Source organism: Alligator mississippiensis, chromosome 1 (genome assembly GCF_030867095.1).
Source record: "Alligator mississippiensis isolate rAllMis1 chromosome 1, rAllMis1, whole genome shotgun sequence".
In the NCBI taxonomy this organism is placed as follows: Eukaryota; Metazoa; Chordata; order Crocodylia; family Alligatoridae; genus Alligator; species Alligator mississippiensis.
Window position 1 is genome coordinate 14141408 of NC_081824.1, and position 14339 is coordinate 14155746.

The window sequence follows — 14339 nt, forward strand, 5'->3', positions numbered from 1 at the left end:
CTATCTATAAATCTGTACCCTGATATTTTTGTATGTTGCTTAACTTTTGAATTGTGAGCTCTTTCTGATAGTGACTCTTTTTCTGTAGTGGGCAGTATTAGAGTACAAATAGTATGAGTATCCAGCAAGGTTCAAAAGTTTCCCAACTATTAGCTGGAAAAGTTCTAGAATTATAAAATGTAGTTGGAAAGAAAATATTGTCAGTCCTGTTATCACCAGATTCGTACCTAACAGCGTACGTTTTTGGACTTGAAGGTGACACGTGTGTGCAGCACAAAACACAAAATGTGTCTTGTGATTATCTTGGGGGAGGGTGTTTTATGGGTAAGTCTGTTCAAATTTAAGAACTTGAGGTACAAAAACATGTATAACTTTAACTTAAGAGGAAGCATTATAGAGAGCTGACAGCTGTTTTGTTTTGATTCTTGCTGACTTCATCAGGAAATAGCTTGAAAATGTTGTACTGGGTGCTGATCCATGACTCACTTATGTCAATAAGTTTTTTTTTTTTTTAATAGTGCAGTGGTAATTGGCAGTGCTGTGTTTACTTCATGGTAGTTGGCACAGTTTAAAGCTCACAAATGGAAGCAGTCTTCCCTTCTTAAGGTGCATGTAAGCCTAGCCAGCTGGATTTTAACTGACATGTAAACAAGTGGAAAAGTGAAAACCAAGGGATTGTTAGTGGGCTCTTTGGGATAACTTGGGTGTTAAGTTCTCTTTTGCTTCTTGAAAGCGTCGAGTACAGAAGAATAAATACAAGCTTATTGTAATGCCTTTTACTTATGTGTTTTATAACATCCTTTCCTCCAGAGTCCAAGAAGCGGCAGTGTAAAGTGCTGTTTGAATATATCCCGCAGAATGAGGATGAGTTGGAGCTCAGGCTTGGGGATGTTATTGACGTTAATGAAGAGGTAAGTTATTCTAAAGAACTGACCACCTCTTCGTTTGGCCAAGAATTTGAAACCACGTTTGTCTGAAATATCTGACTGACCTGGAAGAAGGTTTAAAACATAGCAAGGGAGGCATGGTTTTCTGGTTCCAAAAAATGGTATAGAGGTTTTCTGTCTCGGGAATAACAACTGTTAAATTAATAAAGGGCTGGTATTTTGGGGAAATATTGCAAGTTGATAAATTATTAAAGGAAATGTAATGTTTACAGTAGTAAATCACATTCCATTCCGCATGATTTTCCTGAAGACCTTTTAAAACTATTTTTATGGCCTATATTTATTTTTACCTTATGGTCATTTAGCCACAAGGTTATTTGACTGGTCACCTGTAAACTTACGCTCTGGAACCAAGCTCTTTTTTAAAATTTTTGAACCTTTTAGAGAGATCGAAGCAGCAACAAAAGCATGGTCAATCAAACCTCAAACCATTTGTTAAGCGTTATTGAACATCATGAACTTCTTGCCCCAGGGCATATTGTTTGTATTGGCTCCCTACCGTAAATGGAGCTGCCTTGATATTGAAAACTTTGGCTGTAGCTACCTTAGAGAATATTTCACACTTGACAACCATATCCTCCTGTGACCAGCTGTTTAACTTGGAATCAAACTGTCAGCTGTAATTGGGAGACTTGTAAGTGTGAGAAGAGCGGTCTTTCAGAAACAACTGAAACTACAGGAAGAAATCTTGGAAAAGGGAAGATTGACCCTGGAAGTAAATGCATTTGGAACTAGATGTAAAATTTAGTCTTCCATGCCACTTACTCAAGTCTACATAGCGCAGTATTTTTGGCTGTTTATTCTAGACGCTGGGAAGGAAGGAAGGAAGGAAGGAAGATCTATTATTGCTTCTATTTTTAACACTGGGAAGGCATTTGGGCAATACAGTAATGGTTGAGGGCTTATGACTGCTCAGGTAGAAACTAAGTATGTGTTGCTTGCTAGGTAGTTTGATCTGGTTCCAGCTGTTCAGACATTTGGCTTATTACCATTCTTTTGTCTTGTAAACTGACAAGAAGGAAACATTTTCATGCTTCTAGCTGGTTAGTATTAAGCCATACTGCTCTCTACAATTTCTTTATGATAATTCAGAATAAATTTAGCAAATTCTTTAAAGAAATTGCTGCTTTTAAAAATGGCTTCCAAAATTTACTGATCCCTCAAGAAACCTCCCCCCTTTCCTTTGATCATGAGCTGCGAGGATTTAATAATTCATTCAGTTTAAATAGGAAAACAGGGTTTTTTAAATGCCCAGGCCTATGCTGAGTAATTTGTATAATCTTCCTATTGTCAATCCCTTGCTTCCATACCTCATTTTTACTCTTTGTTGTCTGCTCATCTCATCTCATCTCATCTCATCTCATTCATGTGCAGCAGATTCTCTGAGGCAGAACCCTTGTTTGTAGCATTAATTATTATGATTGCTGGTAGTTATTTGTATTCTACTTGCAGCTACAGGTCCTATTCAGGCTGAGGCTTTATTATACTAGGCATTGTACACACACAGTAGTTGAAGGCAGTCCCTGTCTGGCAGAGTTTACAGCCTGAGAGCAAGCAAGATATGGATGATGACAAAGCCATTTGCCAAAAGTAGAACATACTTATTTTTTTCCAGATCTCCATTTTCATAACAAACCATTCATTTTAATCACTTGAATCCAGCTGCCAGTGAAACGTATTTGTTCTGTCTAGCTTCTAGCATGCTTTGGGAGCTATCAAACAATATAAGGTAGTAATCCTGTGAGCCCATATTTTCTTATTTCTTTCACTGTCAGAACTGATATTTTATAGCATGTGGCCAGTGAATAGCTTAAGTTGCTATACACCTGGTTTCTGAGCAAAATTTGAGAATACAATAGATCCTTTTATTATAAGAATTGTCTGCCTGATTTCTCATTGATTAGAGTTGAAGTAAACTTATTGGCTTTGGTCAACAGCTACCCTGTATAGGCATCTAACTTCTTATCGTGTAAGATTAGTTTTCTTAATAGGTGCCTGTGTAATTTTCCCGGTGGTAATTATGTATAGATAGGACTTAGTGAAAATGAAGTGAAGTGTGACTCCCTCTTGTGGTCACCATTTACTTTATGGTGTCACTAGAATAAAATTCCATGAGTCTTGGGTGATGGGGAATAGGCTTGGAAGTCTGCAGAGGTCATCATACCTTCCTGACCTTTGGACAGAGAGACTTTTTTGGCTTCTTGGAACTAATTTCAACATCCTGTAACAGACTGTGTCGTGGGCAATCTTGCCTAGTGGGTAGACCACCAAAGCCAGGCCAGAGTCTGAAGCAGAGGTCCTGGGTTAGGAAACAGACACCAAGGCTGCTTGCAGACGTGGGAAAGAAAAACAACAAAAAACCCCCAGCACTTTAAACTCGATGCACTCCTGCACCAAGCCCAGGACATGCCCAGAAGAGGCAGTGCGTTAGTTGTACCCAGCCTTCCCAACGTCCGTAGAGATTGGGCACTTTAGTGAGGAGCTTTTGGCACTTTTATCTATTAGCTGGTAGAATCAGCTGTAGCTAAAAACACCCAAAAAGCCCCACTGAAGCGCCTATACAATGTAGAGTCTGATCAAAGTAACGTGCTGCTGCTTCTGGTAGAGGGCATCCCCCTACCCCCCGTCTGTCAGCACCCCAGGTTACCAAATCTAGTGGCAAGGTCTGAATCTCAAGCTAAATTGAAGTTCAGGAGTCAGAGAATGAATTACTAAATCAAAGGGAAAATCCAAAAGCCAGAGTTCAGGAACAGAGCAGCAGGGTCAAGATATCAAGGGCATGTCCTGATGAGCATGCAGAGCAGTTTGAGGCACTGCAAAGCACACATGGTGCATGTGCACCCAGTTGCCCCTGCAGACCACATCTGGTGCATGTGCACCCAACTGCTAATTGCAAATTAGCAGTGCGGTGGGGTTTTTTGGACACTGGGGAATCCTGGTGTAAAAAAACAAAAAACAAAAAATTGCTGCTGAAAAAAGCAGCGTGGCACATGCAGCAGCAGGATGCACCACCAGAAAGGGAGCCTGGGTGGCCAGAGCCATGCTCTGGTTGCCAGCCAAGCTCTGAGCGGCTGGCTGAGCACTGCTGCTGCCCCCAAGAGGCCCCCAGGACCCCAGGTAAGGCTGCTGGGGCCAGCACAGGTGCTGGCTGCAGCCTTCCCTATCCCACCTGAGTTATGTTGCTACATGCAGAAACACGTATGTAGGGCACACCGAGGGACAATTAGCAGTGGCACAAATATGTGCTGCTGCTCTTTGTCCCATGGGAAATGCAAGCATCTCTGGACATGCGCTTCTCAGGATGTGCCCCAGGAGTACTAGATTGTAGAGGCTTCCAGCACAAACTGTTGGCTGTTCTGGAGTCTTTTTGCCACAGCTGGAACTAAATGGGTAAGTTGCTCTCCCATCAGCCAGTCAGAAGGTCCAGACAGTACCCAGCTGGAGTTAGGTTAGGACTGTCAGTCAAAGCCCCAGTCCCGTGTGGCTCACTAGGCAATTAGCCCAGGTTGGACTCGTTAGGGCCCCTGACACATGGTCTTAGTTTAACCATGTATCTTATGACTAGGTAATAATCCTATATCTTGAAAGAGGCAAACATTTAGCCAAGGAAGTTAGTGCATTAATGATGAGCAGGGATCTTGATGTTCTTGGTTTAAAAATCCCACACTGTCTGATAAAAATTCTCTGATTAAAACCTCCAAATCTGCGTTTTTCCATGATTTTTTAAAATGAAACGCCACTAATACATATATAGATATCTAGAGAGAGATGTAAACTATGTATCAGTTGAGCACAATGTTTTATTGGTATATTTACAATTTTAAAGCAGTTTGGAAGCCTACAAGTGCCTCAATGATTACTAAAATAAATTCTAAATACCTATATATTCTGGGTTTGATTTTGGTTTTTTTTATCGTAGAAAATCAGAGCTCCCCCTGCCCCTTCACTTGCAAAAACGTGGGTCCAGCTGTGGCTGTTGTCCCCTTACCCCCAATGCTTTGTGGTGCTGAGCAACCCATATCTGCCAGTGCCATGCCTGTGCCCATGCCATTGCCCATCACTTCCAGGTCAGAGCCATCCCCCCCCCCCCCATCCTGCTGATACCCCTCACTCCCCACTCCTAGCCCTGCTGGTGCCCCTCATTTGCAACCTGCAGCCTCCAGCCCTGCTGGAGAAGGCCCCCAGCTGCCAGGGCTACAGGACTGAGACCAGGGTAGGGCCTGTAGCTGGCTGCTGCCCATGCCATTTGTGTTGCAAGGTCATGTATCACTCTCCAGTTGTTGAGCTGGGCTTTTCTCATAGCACTCCACAGCAACATCAAGGTTTTTTCTGGAAAAGAATCTGCATAAATGGGAAGGAATGGTTTCCTCAAATGGAACAATTTATGACTTTGTAGATGCTTTTCTAGCATTCCACATGTCTAGAAATATCAATTCCTCTTCTAAATCAACTTAGTTTGATGTCTGACAAATAGATATACTATATTTAGCACAGAAATCTATTCTAAAGTGTTTTCTGCTGTATCCCTTGCTAAATACAGTGCTTATGGGTGGAAACTATAGATGGCTCTTTTTGTAATTTCGGTATGTGTTTCATGTAATTAGAAAGTAACAAGGTTGTGTGAAATGGGAAGTAAAGCCTTCAAATCTCATTTTAAAGAATAGATACTCCCATGTGTACTTACTGGCTCAATAGGAGCTTTTACCTCTATCACAAGGTGATAGTCAACTGATAAAAATTCCTTTCGAAGTCCTTTATGTTTCTCTTAAGAAAAATACACTTTTTTTTTTTTTTTTAGCATAAAATTATCAGTTATGTGAAACCAGGTCAGTCAGGAGGCTTGGCCTCTATTTCTTCTTGGCATGACTGTGAATTCCTTGTTTGTATGGTGGTTTGAGATGCTTTGAAGAAAGGTGTTTAAATAAAATTCAAGGATTTATAAAGTCAACAATGCTTGTAAATGTATTGGATTAACAGGATGGGCTATCAAAGCCCTCTTTCCAGTAGAGAGAAATGTTGGTATATTAGGAGTCCCAAGAACTTTTATTTAATGAAGCTATTGGATTCTAGCAACTTTTTCACTGCCATCCTGAGACAGGTTCATAACAGCTCTTAAACCTTCATGCTCTAACAGCGGCAGACAGTCATTTGAACAGAATACATTCAAAATGAAATTTTTCAAAGCTTAGTTGATTTTAAAAAAATGTAATCTAACTTAAATGTTTGGTGCATATCTTGTCCTTTTTCAGCCCTTGATTTTGTGTAAAATCTTCACCTCATCCTTTTACTGTTGCAAGCCTCTTGCTCTCACACTGTAAACATAGACAATGGGCACTTGATCATTTGAAAAATCTTTACTCTCTTAAAATCATCTAACAGGACCTTTGTATGAGTCGATTTAAAAGTCTTTAGCTATGACTGAAAGAGATGAATTAAAGGAATCTGTAGAATAATAGATCATTGCATTCAAAGTCCTGACATGCTTGTTCCTTTTGAAGTGGTGATTGCTATTGTTTGATTTGGAGTCTAAGGGCAGTCTAGAGCTCCCCTTTTGTGCTATTTCAGAAAATGAGGTTGTACACATCCCTTCTGTAACCAGAAGATTTCTCTTACAGTTCTGACTTGTTTCAGTGTGCAAGGATTACGCAGTGTCAAATGCAGAAACCTTTAGGGGACTACAAGTGCACATAGGATGTGCCAGTTGGTAAATCATCTGGTATTCTTAAAAACAGGTCAGCTGTAGTAGAATTGTGAGTGAACCAGTGATGGAGAAAAGCCTAAATTAGGAACGTATTTCCGCTTTCCCAAAATTCACCATCTTGTCATGCAGCCCTGTCTGAGAACCAGGAAGTCTTTGGTAATAAAGACAATCCAACTTTTTTCAGTAGCTGTGGCAATTTTGTTCTCTGTATCCTTCTATTAATCCTTAGTTAATCCTTCTATTCCCCTAAAGAAAATGGGCATCTTGTGTTTAAAAAGTATGTCCTTTGGTCATGCACATTGACCTAGAACACAATGCTAAAAAAAGAGTATGTGAACAACTCTTCTCAGAATATTTGCTGTTGCTTTCTGGCCTCCTACATAAAATGGACCTTCATGCCACAAAGAAAAACACCCAAAATCTAGGGTTTTTTTGGAGTTTAAGTAGTAGTACTCCTTTATACAGGGACTCTGAAAATTAGTTATAAATGGCATTCATAGGTATGGCTCTTTCTTCAGGATCATAAAGCTTTATCACTCATATAAGTCCAGCTGCATTTAGTTCTGGTCTGACTTTACAGGATTTCTTTAATGATGTAAAGATAGTTTAGCTGAATTGTGGAGTATTATAAAATAATAAGTACATTAAGAATTGTGTGGTCATGTGTGATAAAGTTCAAGAATCTGGGGACATTATTGTGCACCAAGAGCATCTAGTGGGTTTAATGCCTCCTTCCCAACCGTGAACTAGCAAGTGTCCACTATTCAGTAGTCAGTTTAATACCTTTCCCTTTCATTACCTGTGGATCCTTGCTCCCTGTACGTGTGCCTGTGGAATTCTTCCTGGGGGGAGAGGGATCTGTCAGCTGAAAGTAACATTTTTCTGCTCAGCTGGGATAAATTGTAGAATGATAAAACACTTCCTATTCATCCTTCTTTGTCCCTGCATATTACGAGATTTTTCTCCTAAAAAAAAATGGCACTTTGAACTTTTTTGAAGTTATTTCTAGCTTCTTTTAAGTGTATTCACAATATCTCATGATAGACTTATCTTAAGCCCTGCTCTGTTTACATTACTCTGGTGAGTTATTAAACTGGCATTGTCTTTTTAGTTGTCCCCTGTTTTATTGGTAAAGTGTAAAATACCTTTTTACAGGTAGAAGAAGGCTGGTGGAGCGGAACACTAAATGGCAAGTCAGGATTATTCCCTTCCAACTTCGTAAAAGAATTAGAGTTGACAGATGATGGAGAAGCACAAGATCCTGTGGATGACACAGGTATGAAAGCTTTTTATGTAGAATCCAGTATGTAATACCAGCAGCAGTCACTTGGGCCCGAAACTTAGTTATGAAGTTACAATAATAGAGGGAAAGGTGATAGGTTTTTTCGTTTATTTTTTAAAAAAATTATTATTGGATATATCTAATAAATTAACGGCTTACTCTTCCTGCTCCTTCCCCTCACTTCCATCCTCCAGCACTGCAGTGCAGACCTGGGTTTTCAGGCAGGCTCAAGGAAGGCATCGTGGGGTGCCTCCAGGTCTCCCTAGTGCCTCGCTTCTAAGACTGATGTGCTTAGAACAGGAAAGGTTTGGGTAAAACAGATTTCTTCAGCAGTATAACAGTACTTTGCCACTACAATGCCTGCATACCTACAGATTGCAAATTGCCCCTATGCCTTTGTAAAACACCTAAAATACTGTTAATGCACATATAATTTTCACCTGCTTGAGACCTGAAGTTCTGCAGCATTTGGGCCTATGATGTACTTCTTTCATATCGGGAAATATTTTTCTTTCAGTTCCTTGCTTCTGATTCTGACAAGGTATGACACTGCTAGCCAGCACTAGGGGCCAGATCCTGCTTCATCCATTAGATGCTTACATGTGATCCTAATTCCCCCTGTTAGAGTCCCTGGAAAAATGTTAATCCACCTACTTTTATAATATGTCATCATCACCTTAGCTTTAGGACTGAGTCACAAAAGTGCTTCAAGGAGGAGGAATCCTTCCCCTGCCCCAACATTAACTGTTTTTTCAGGAACTTGAGAATGGTGGTATAGGATCTCACTTAAGTGCCTTGGCCAATTTACATGCCTAATAGGTGGAACAGGGTGTAGCTCTGAAGGTTTAATCTGAATTTACTTGGTTTATAAGACTAAAATAATTGTGTGTCAGGAAATTTGAAGTACTTTGCATGAAAGAGTGACTTACATAGGTGGAAAAAGAGGCCTTGAATTGTCAGATCACAATGAACATGAGTGGTCTAATACTACATCCTGGTTGCACTGTCTTGTATCCTTGCCGGATTGCCCATCTTATTATTAGAGATGTAGCAGCTAATTTCTCAGATTACTTCAGGATCTAAGTAGCTTTAAACCTGGATAGTTGAATCTTTTGTAGTTGTGTGGCCAGAAGAGCAAGAGACATAGACTGTAATTCAGAGCTGGAAAATGTTCATAGCTGAATTTTGATTGGGATGCCAAGTAAGTGCGTGTTTTACAGAAAAAGGAAATGCCTTTGTTTGTTCTCCTGAACTGATTTAGGGTGGTTTGGTCTCCGAAGGCTTTACAGCATGAAGGAATGAAACTTCCTACTGTGCAGTTGCTCAGTGTCAAGCACAGCAAATAGATCCATAATAAAAATTGATTTCAAGACCTTGCTTCATTTAGGTGGTGATCAGGGAAAACAAAGTGTTTAAAAAGCCCCGCTGACTATTTCTGGTACCAAGATGCCCTGAGCTCTTTGTCTCTGACAAAATTGTGCTTAAAGATGAAAGCAAAAATAGGCTGACAAGGAGAAATATTTTTTCTAGTTCTGCATCAATTCTGGAAATGTTATTAGGAGCAGTACAAGTAGGGAGTACTGCTTGGGAGTATAGTCATAGAAAAGTACGGCTGCAACAGACCTCTAGAAGTCATCTAGTTATGCCTCCTCCCAGAGGCAGGATCATCCCAACTCAAATCATCCTATACAAATCTACTGTCTAACCTCTTGGTAAAACTATTGTCAACCCAGACACAACATACAACATCCTAATCTCCCACAGGTAAAGCCTGGAGGCTGCAGCAGCCAGCATCCTGCTGCAAAAGTTGTTAAAATAAGCTTGAGAGATGCCAGAAAGAGGGCCACAACCCCTGCTACAGAGGAAGACAAAACTGCTTACAGTTCATATCAGTCTGATCATAGGGTAAAATTCCTTCCTGAGCCCATATACAGTGATCTCTCTAACCCTGATCAGAGGGATAGGAGCCTCCAGGTTTTGAGTCTCGGCATGAGCATTAGTACATCCCAGTCAAAATCCCACGATTTAGGGGATTTTGAGCAGCCCAGGTACTAGGTGAGGGGCTCTCTCTCATTAGTCAGAGCTAAAGATGCCTGAGTTGGAGCACTGACTGGTAAATTTACAAAAGCCATGTTTTCCCTTGGCAGTTCTTACTGTGGATCAGAGAGGCTTGTGGGTAACTTGAATTGACAGTCCATTTGCTGACAGTAGGTAGCCGGGGCCTGCTTTTCAGCAGCTCTGAATGCTAGCATTGCAGTTGCAGGTGCTGAGCTGCTCTCAAAATCAGGTGCTCAATGACCGTTCTGCCTTGCCTTGTTGAGCGGTGTTAATTTTTACTTTCCCTGTTGGCCAGAAATAGCAACAGAGCGCCAAGACTACAGAGAGATGTTCTTTAAAGATAGAGACCAGTAGCCTGGACCTTTTATTGTCAAGGAGGCAAAGAGGGTTTGTATATTTGGCAGGGCAAATGCTGAGTTTAAGGGTGGGTGGGGTGGAAGAGAAGTGGCAGCAGCAGCTGGGTCCCAGCACCAGCCCATCTTAAACCTGGGCTGGGTCTTGCTGGCCCAGCTCTAAGAGAAGTTGTGCCCCACTTTCCTAAAACAGTGATTCTCAACCTTTTTAGACTCAAGGCACCCCTCAGAAAATGCCAGCTCTTGGCTTTCGCTCAGTTTTGTCTGCCAAATAATAGAACGATTCTGTTACAGAGAGCTCAGGCTGCAACAGGTGGCATTTTGGTTCCTATTTGAAATCTCTAGGTTTATCTTGTTTGCACGCCTAACAGTGCAGCACCCCGTGGCACCCTGGTTCTGAACCACAACTCTAGAAAGAAGGCAGGGCAGGGTGGCATCTTAGAGACTAACTTATTCAGAAACGCATAAGCTTTCCTTGGCAACAGCCTACTTCAGATGCAATGAATGGACTTGCAGAGTTGGAGGACTAAAGTTAAATTGTGTGAAGGATGTTTGGTCTATAATTCAGCTTTCTGGTTTCAGCTAATATATTCTTTTCTTGCATGCTGCAGGTGGAAAACAAGCTTCCCTGTAGATATTAGTGGGGTTTTTAAACAAAATGTTTTCAAACAGCTCCCAAATACTTGAATTCCTGAGCATCTGCTTTATACAGTTCAGTGACTTTTTTGTTATGGACAGATATGCCCCCTCCTCCTTTATTTAAAATGATGGGCTAAAATGTAAGGCTGTGTTCACACTGTAACAGTGGTTAAAGCTAGATATCTCAGTTTGAACTAGATGATCTTGGTGTTGCAGAATAGAAATACAGCATTAAGACAATTGTGAGCAAATTTAATAAATGTGGATATTTTTACTTTGTAAAAAATCTCCAATTATTTTTGTCAGTTGTCCAGAAGAGAGAATTTCTCTCTCTCTCTCTCTCTCTCTCTTTCTCTGCTATAGAAGTATGGAAGAATTTAACTGTTCTGCAGTAATTTTTAGTAGAGTCACTGCATCTGGTAAAAGCAGTAATGTACAACTGTTTTGGTATTATGCTGAAATAAAATACTGGGTCAAAGAGAAGGCAGGAGCATACCTCTGAGCTGGTGGAATATATACAACCGATGACAATAACGGATCTTATTCCTTGGCTGATGTCCGAGATGCCAAGCCAAAAATCAATTATCTAATCTGTTGATGGCTGAGAGCTGCTGGTACATTTTGTGCAGAAATAGTATCATAGCAAACTGCCTTGAGGTTTTTTTAGAGCTAGAGCCCTGATAAATATGTATCCAGCAGAAGATGTGGGAACGTCTAGATGGTAACTGCAATTTTAACAAGTATTTGGCAAGAGCAGTGTATATAGGCATTAACAGAAAAGATGATCACTGCGATTTGATTTCCAGAATACCTGATGACTATAAATACTTTGTTACACTTTTTCAGAGTCTGTTTTCACTGGTCCTACCTCACCTGTGGCCTCCCCTGGGAATGGAAACGAGCCTGCAGTTGCATCAGTAATGCAGCCAAAGAAAATCCGAGGCGTTGGATTTGGAGACATCTTCAAAGAAGGTTCGGTGAAACTGAGGACAAGATTATCCAGTAATGATTCTGAGGAAAAAAAGCAAGAAAAGGTTTGTAGTAGTCCATGCCTGAGCATGGCTTTTGAGCTTATTTACACATTATGTTTTAACTTTGAATAATTTATTTTCATCTTTTAAGGAAGTGGTAATAATACTTTCTATCATAGCATCACAAAATGCTTCAGAGAGAGAGAGAGAGATATTTATTGAAGTTGCAGCAAAATAGGTTTAGATTGGCCATCAAGAAAAATGCCTTTGTTGTCAGAACAGTGAGCAGCGGAATAGACTGCCTCGGGAGGTTGTGGACTCTCCATCACTGGAGGTGTTCAAGATGCAACTGGACAGCCACTGGTTGGGAATGATATAGGCATAGCTATGTCTATGTTCTGCTGTGGGTAGTTTTCATACTTCTTCACTTTGCTGGTTGCTGAATGGGTCTGGGAGGGATTCCCCCTTTTCTGTTGCATGTCAGATGTGGGATTTGTAAACTTTCCTCAAAGGCATTGGATGTTGGCTGCAGCCAAAGCTAGGGATTTTGACTGGAGTGCCAGTGTTCTTGTTGGGACTTTAAGCCAGAGGTTCCTGGCTAGAGGGTCTTACCCCTCCAGTCAGGGTCTGACCAATTGCTCTTTTTGGAGTTGGGAAGGAATTTTATCTCATGGACTGTGAGAGGATTTGACTCCCTCTAGCCGGGGGTATGACCCTCTACCTGGGATCTCTGGAGTGTATATTAACAACCTTTTACAGAAGCAGGACTGGTGCTGTGGTTCTTCTGCTTTACCTGTGACCTGTGTTGTTGCATTATGCTGTGTTGTGTCCAGGTTAATAGTCATTTTACTAAGAAATTAGATTATGGATTTGGATGGTTTGGCTAGGGATGATCCTACTTCAGGCTTGGGGTTGGACAGGATGACCTATAGAGGTAGCTTCCAGCCCTACTTCTCTATGAAATCTATGATTTCTGTGATTGGCACACTCAGCATCTATATGAAGTGGGTCAGCCCCCCATTTTTGCAAAGGAGGGGCCTGCACAAAGAACCTGTCTAATATTGATCTGTACCCGAACCAGAAAAAACCAAGACAAACAACACAGAGCAGTCTTTCCTTTTTTAAATTAATGTGCTTTTCAAGTAAATATAAAAAGATAACATAGCACTGGTGGATAACACCCATTCAAAATGATCTGCCTAAGTTTTTAAAAGGGAATGGAAAAGAGGAAAAACAAACTACTTTGCTTTCTAAATCCGATGATTTCAAGAGCTGTAACAAGCCACCTTGCAAGCACAATTCAATAGATACTTTGCATATATTGCTCTAGTTCTGCCAAAACTAGCAATAAGTGAATGAAAATTATTGTAGTTAGTCTATTTGACCTAATATTTCTAGGAATTTATTCAGGAGGCAAAGATTTCTTAGGGTGATATCTTTTATGTAGTTTAAATAAAGTTAGGCAAGCTTTCAAGTGCAAGGCATTCTTCTTCAGGTCTTTGATCACGCCTAAGAAATTCTTGCCTCTAATAATTTCTGAACTATTACAGATACAACATCATTTTTACCCTACAGGCTCTTATTATACTTCCTAATTTAAGCAGCAGAAATAATGAAAACAGACTTTTTTTTATAAGTATTGTTTTGTACTTCAAATACCTATGCAGCAACAAGTCCTTTTTTTTTTTTTTAAGTAACAGCTCTGCTGTATCACAGATTCCCCATGTGATTGTGGACAAGAAGCTTATTATAGACTAGGGTGTCAAACTTGCTTTCTGCCCTGGGTTGCATCCAGATCATGTATGCCCCCATAGCAAGAGCTGGAGGCTCTGCCACTGATGCTTGTTTTGTGCTGTGGTGGCAGCTCTGGCTCCAGGTCCAGCATGGGGATGCAACAGCAGCGGAGCTGGGTCCACAGCAGTGGGCAGAGCAGCTGGAGGGTGACCTGGGTGCTGTCAGCCCTTGGTCACCCGCCTACTACCTATCGCTATGTCTACTGGTACCTGAGGACCTTGGGTTCTGTGGCAGACCACTTCCCAATTTCTGGTGGCCCGCTTGTATCCTGATGGACTGGATACAGCGGCTCCGTGGGCTAGATCTGGCATTTGGCCTCAGTGATACCCCATATCTGCAAGATCCATAAGATGACTGTGCCTTGTGTAAGCTCAGTTTTTTTTCCCCATCAGTTTTCATTAATGCCATGCCCAAGATCTTGCTGTCTTTTTTTCAGTTTCATTTTGTGTTCTTTGTTTGTATTATAAGAGGTGAACAGAGTGCCTTGTCTCCCTGCACTTCAGTTTCCTAAGGGGACAGGCAGATAGTAGGCAAATACTTACAGTTGCATCTGGTATGCCATTGATTTCAGTTTGAGATTTCTGCCACTGTTCA

The 14339-nt window shown here is 41.0% G+C and overlaps 1 protein-coding gene across 5 annotated transcripts in view; it reads left to right on the top strand.

Annotated features, from left to right (window-relative positions):
• The window catches only part of CD2AP (CD2 associated protein), a 123268-nt gene that overhangs the window by 60094 nt on the left and 48835 nt on the right, over positions 1–14339 (top strand). For all 5 annotated transcript variants that reach the window (XM_059729022.1, XM_059729019.1, XM_019480569.2 and 2 more), the window contains 3 exons: positions 811–911; positions 7804–7924; positions 11827–12014. In XM_059729022.1, coding sequence (XP_059585005.1) covers positions 811–911; positions 7804–7924; positions 11827–12014 — 410 coding nt within the window. The remainder of the gene's footprint in view (positions 1–810; positions 912–7803; positions 7925–11826; positions 12015–14339) is intronic.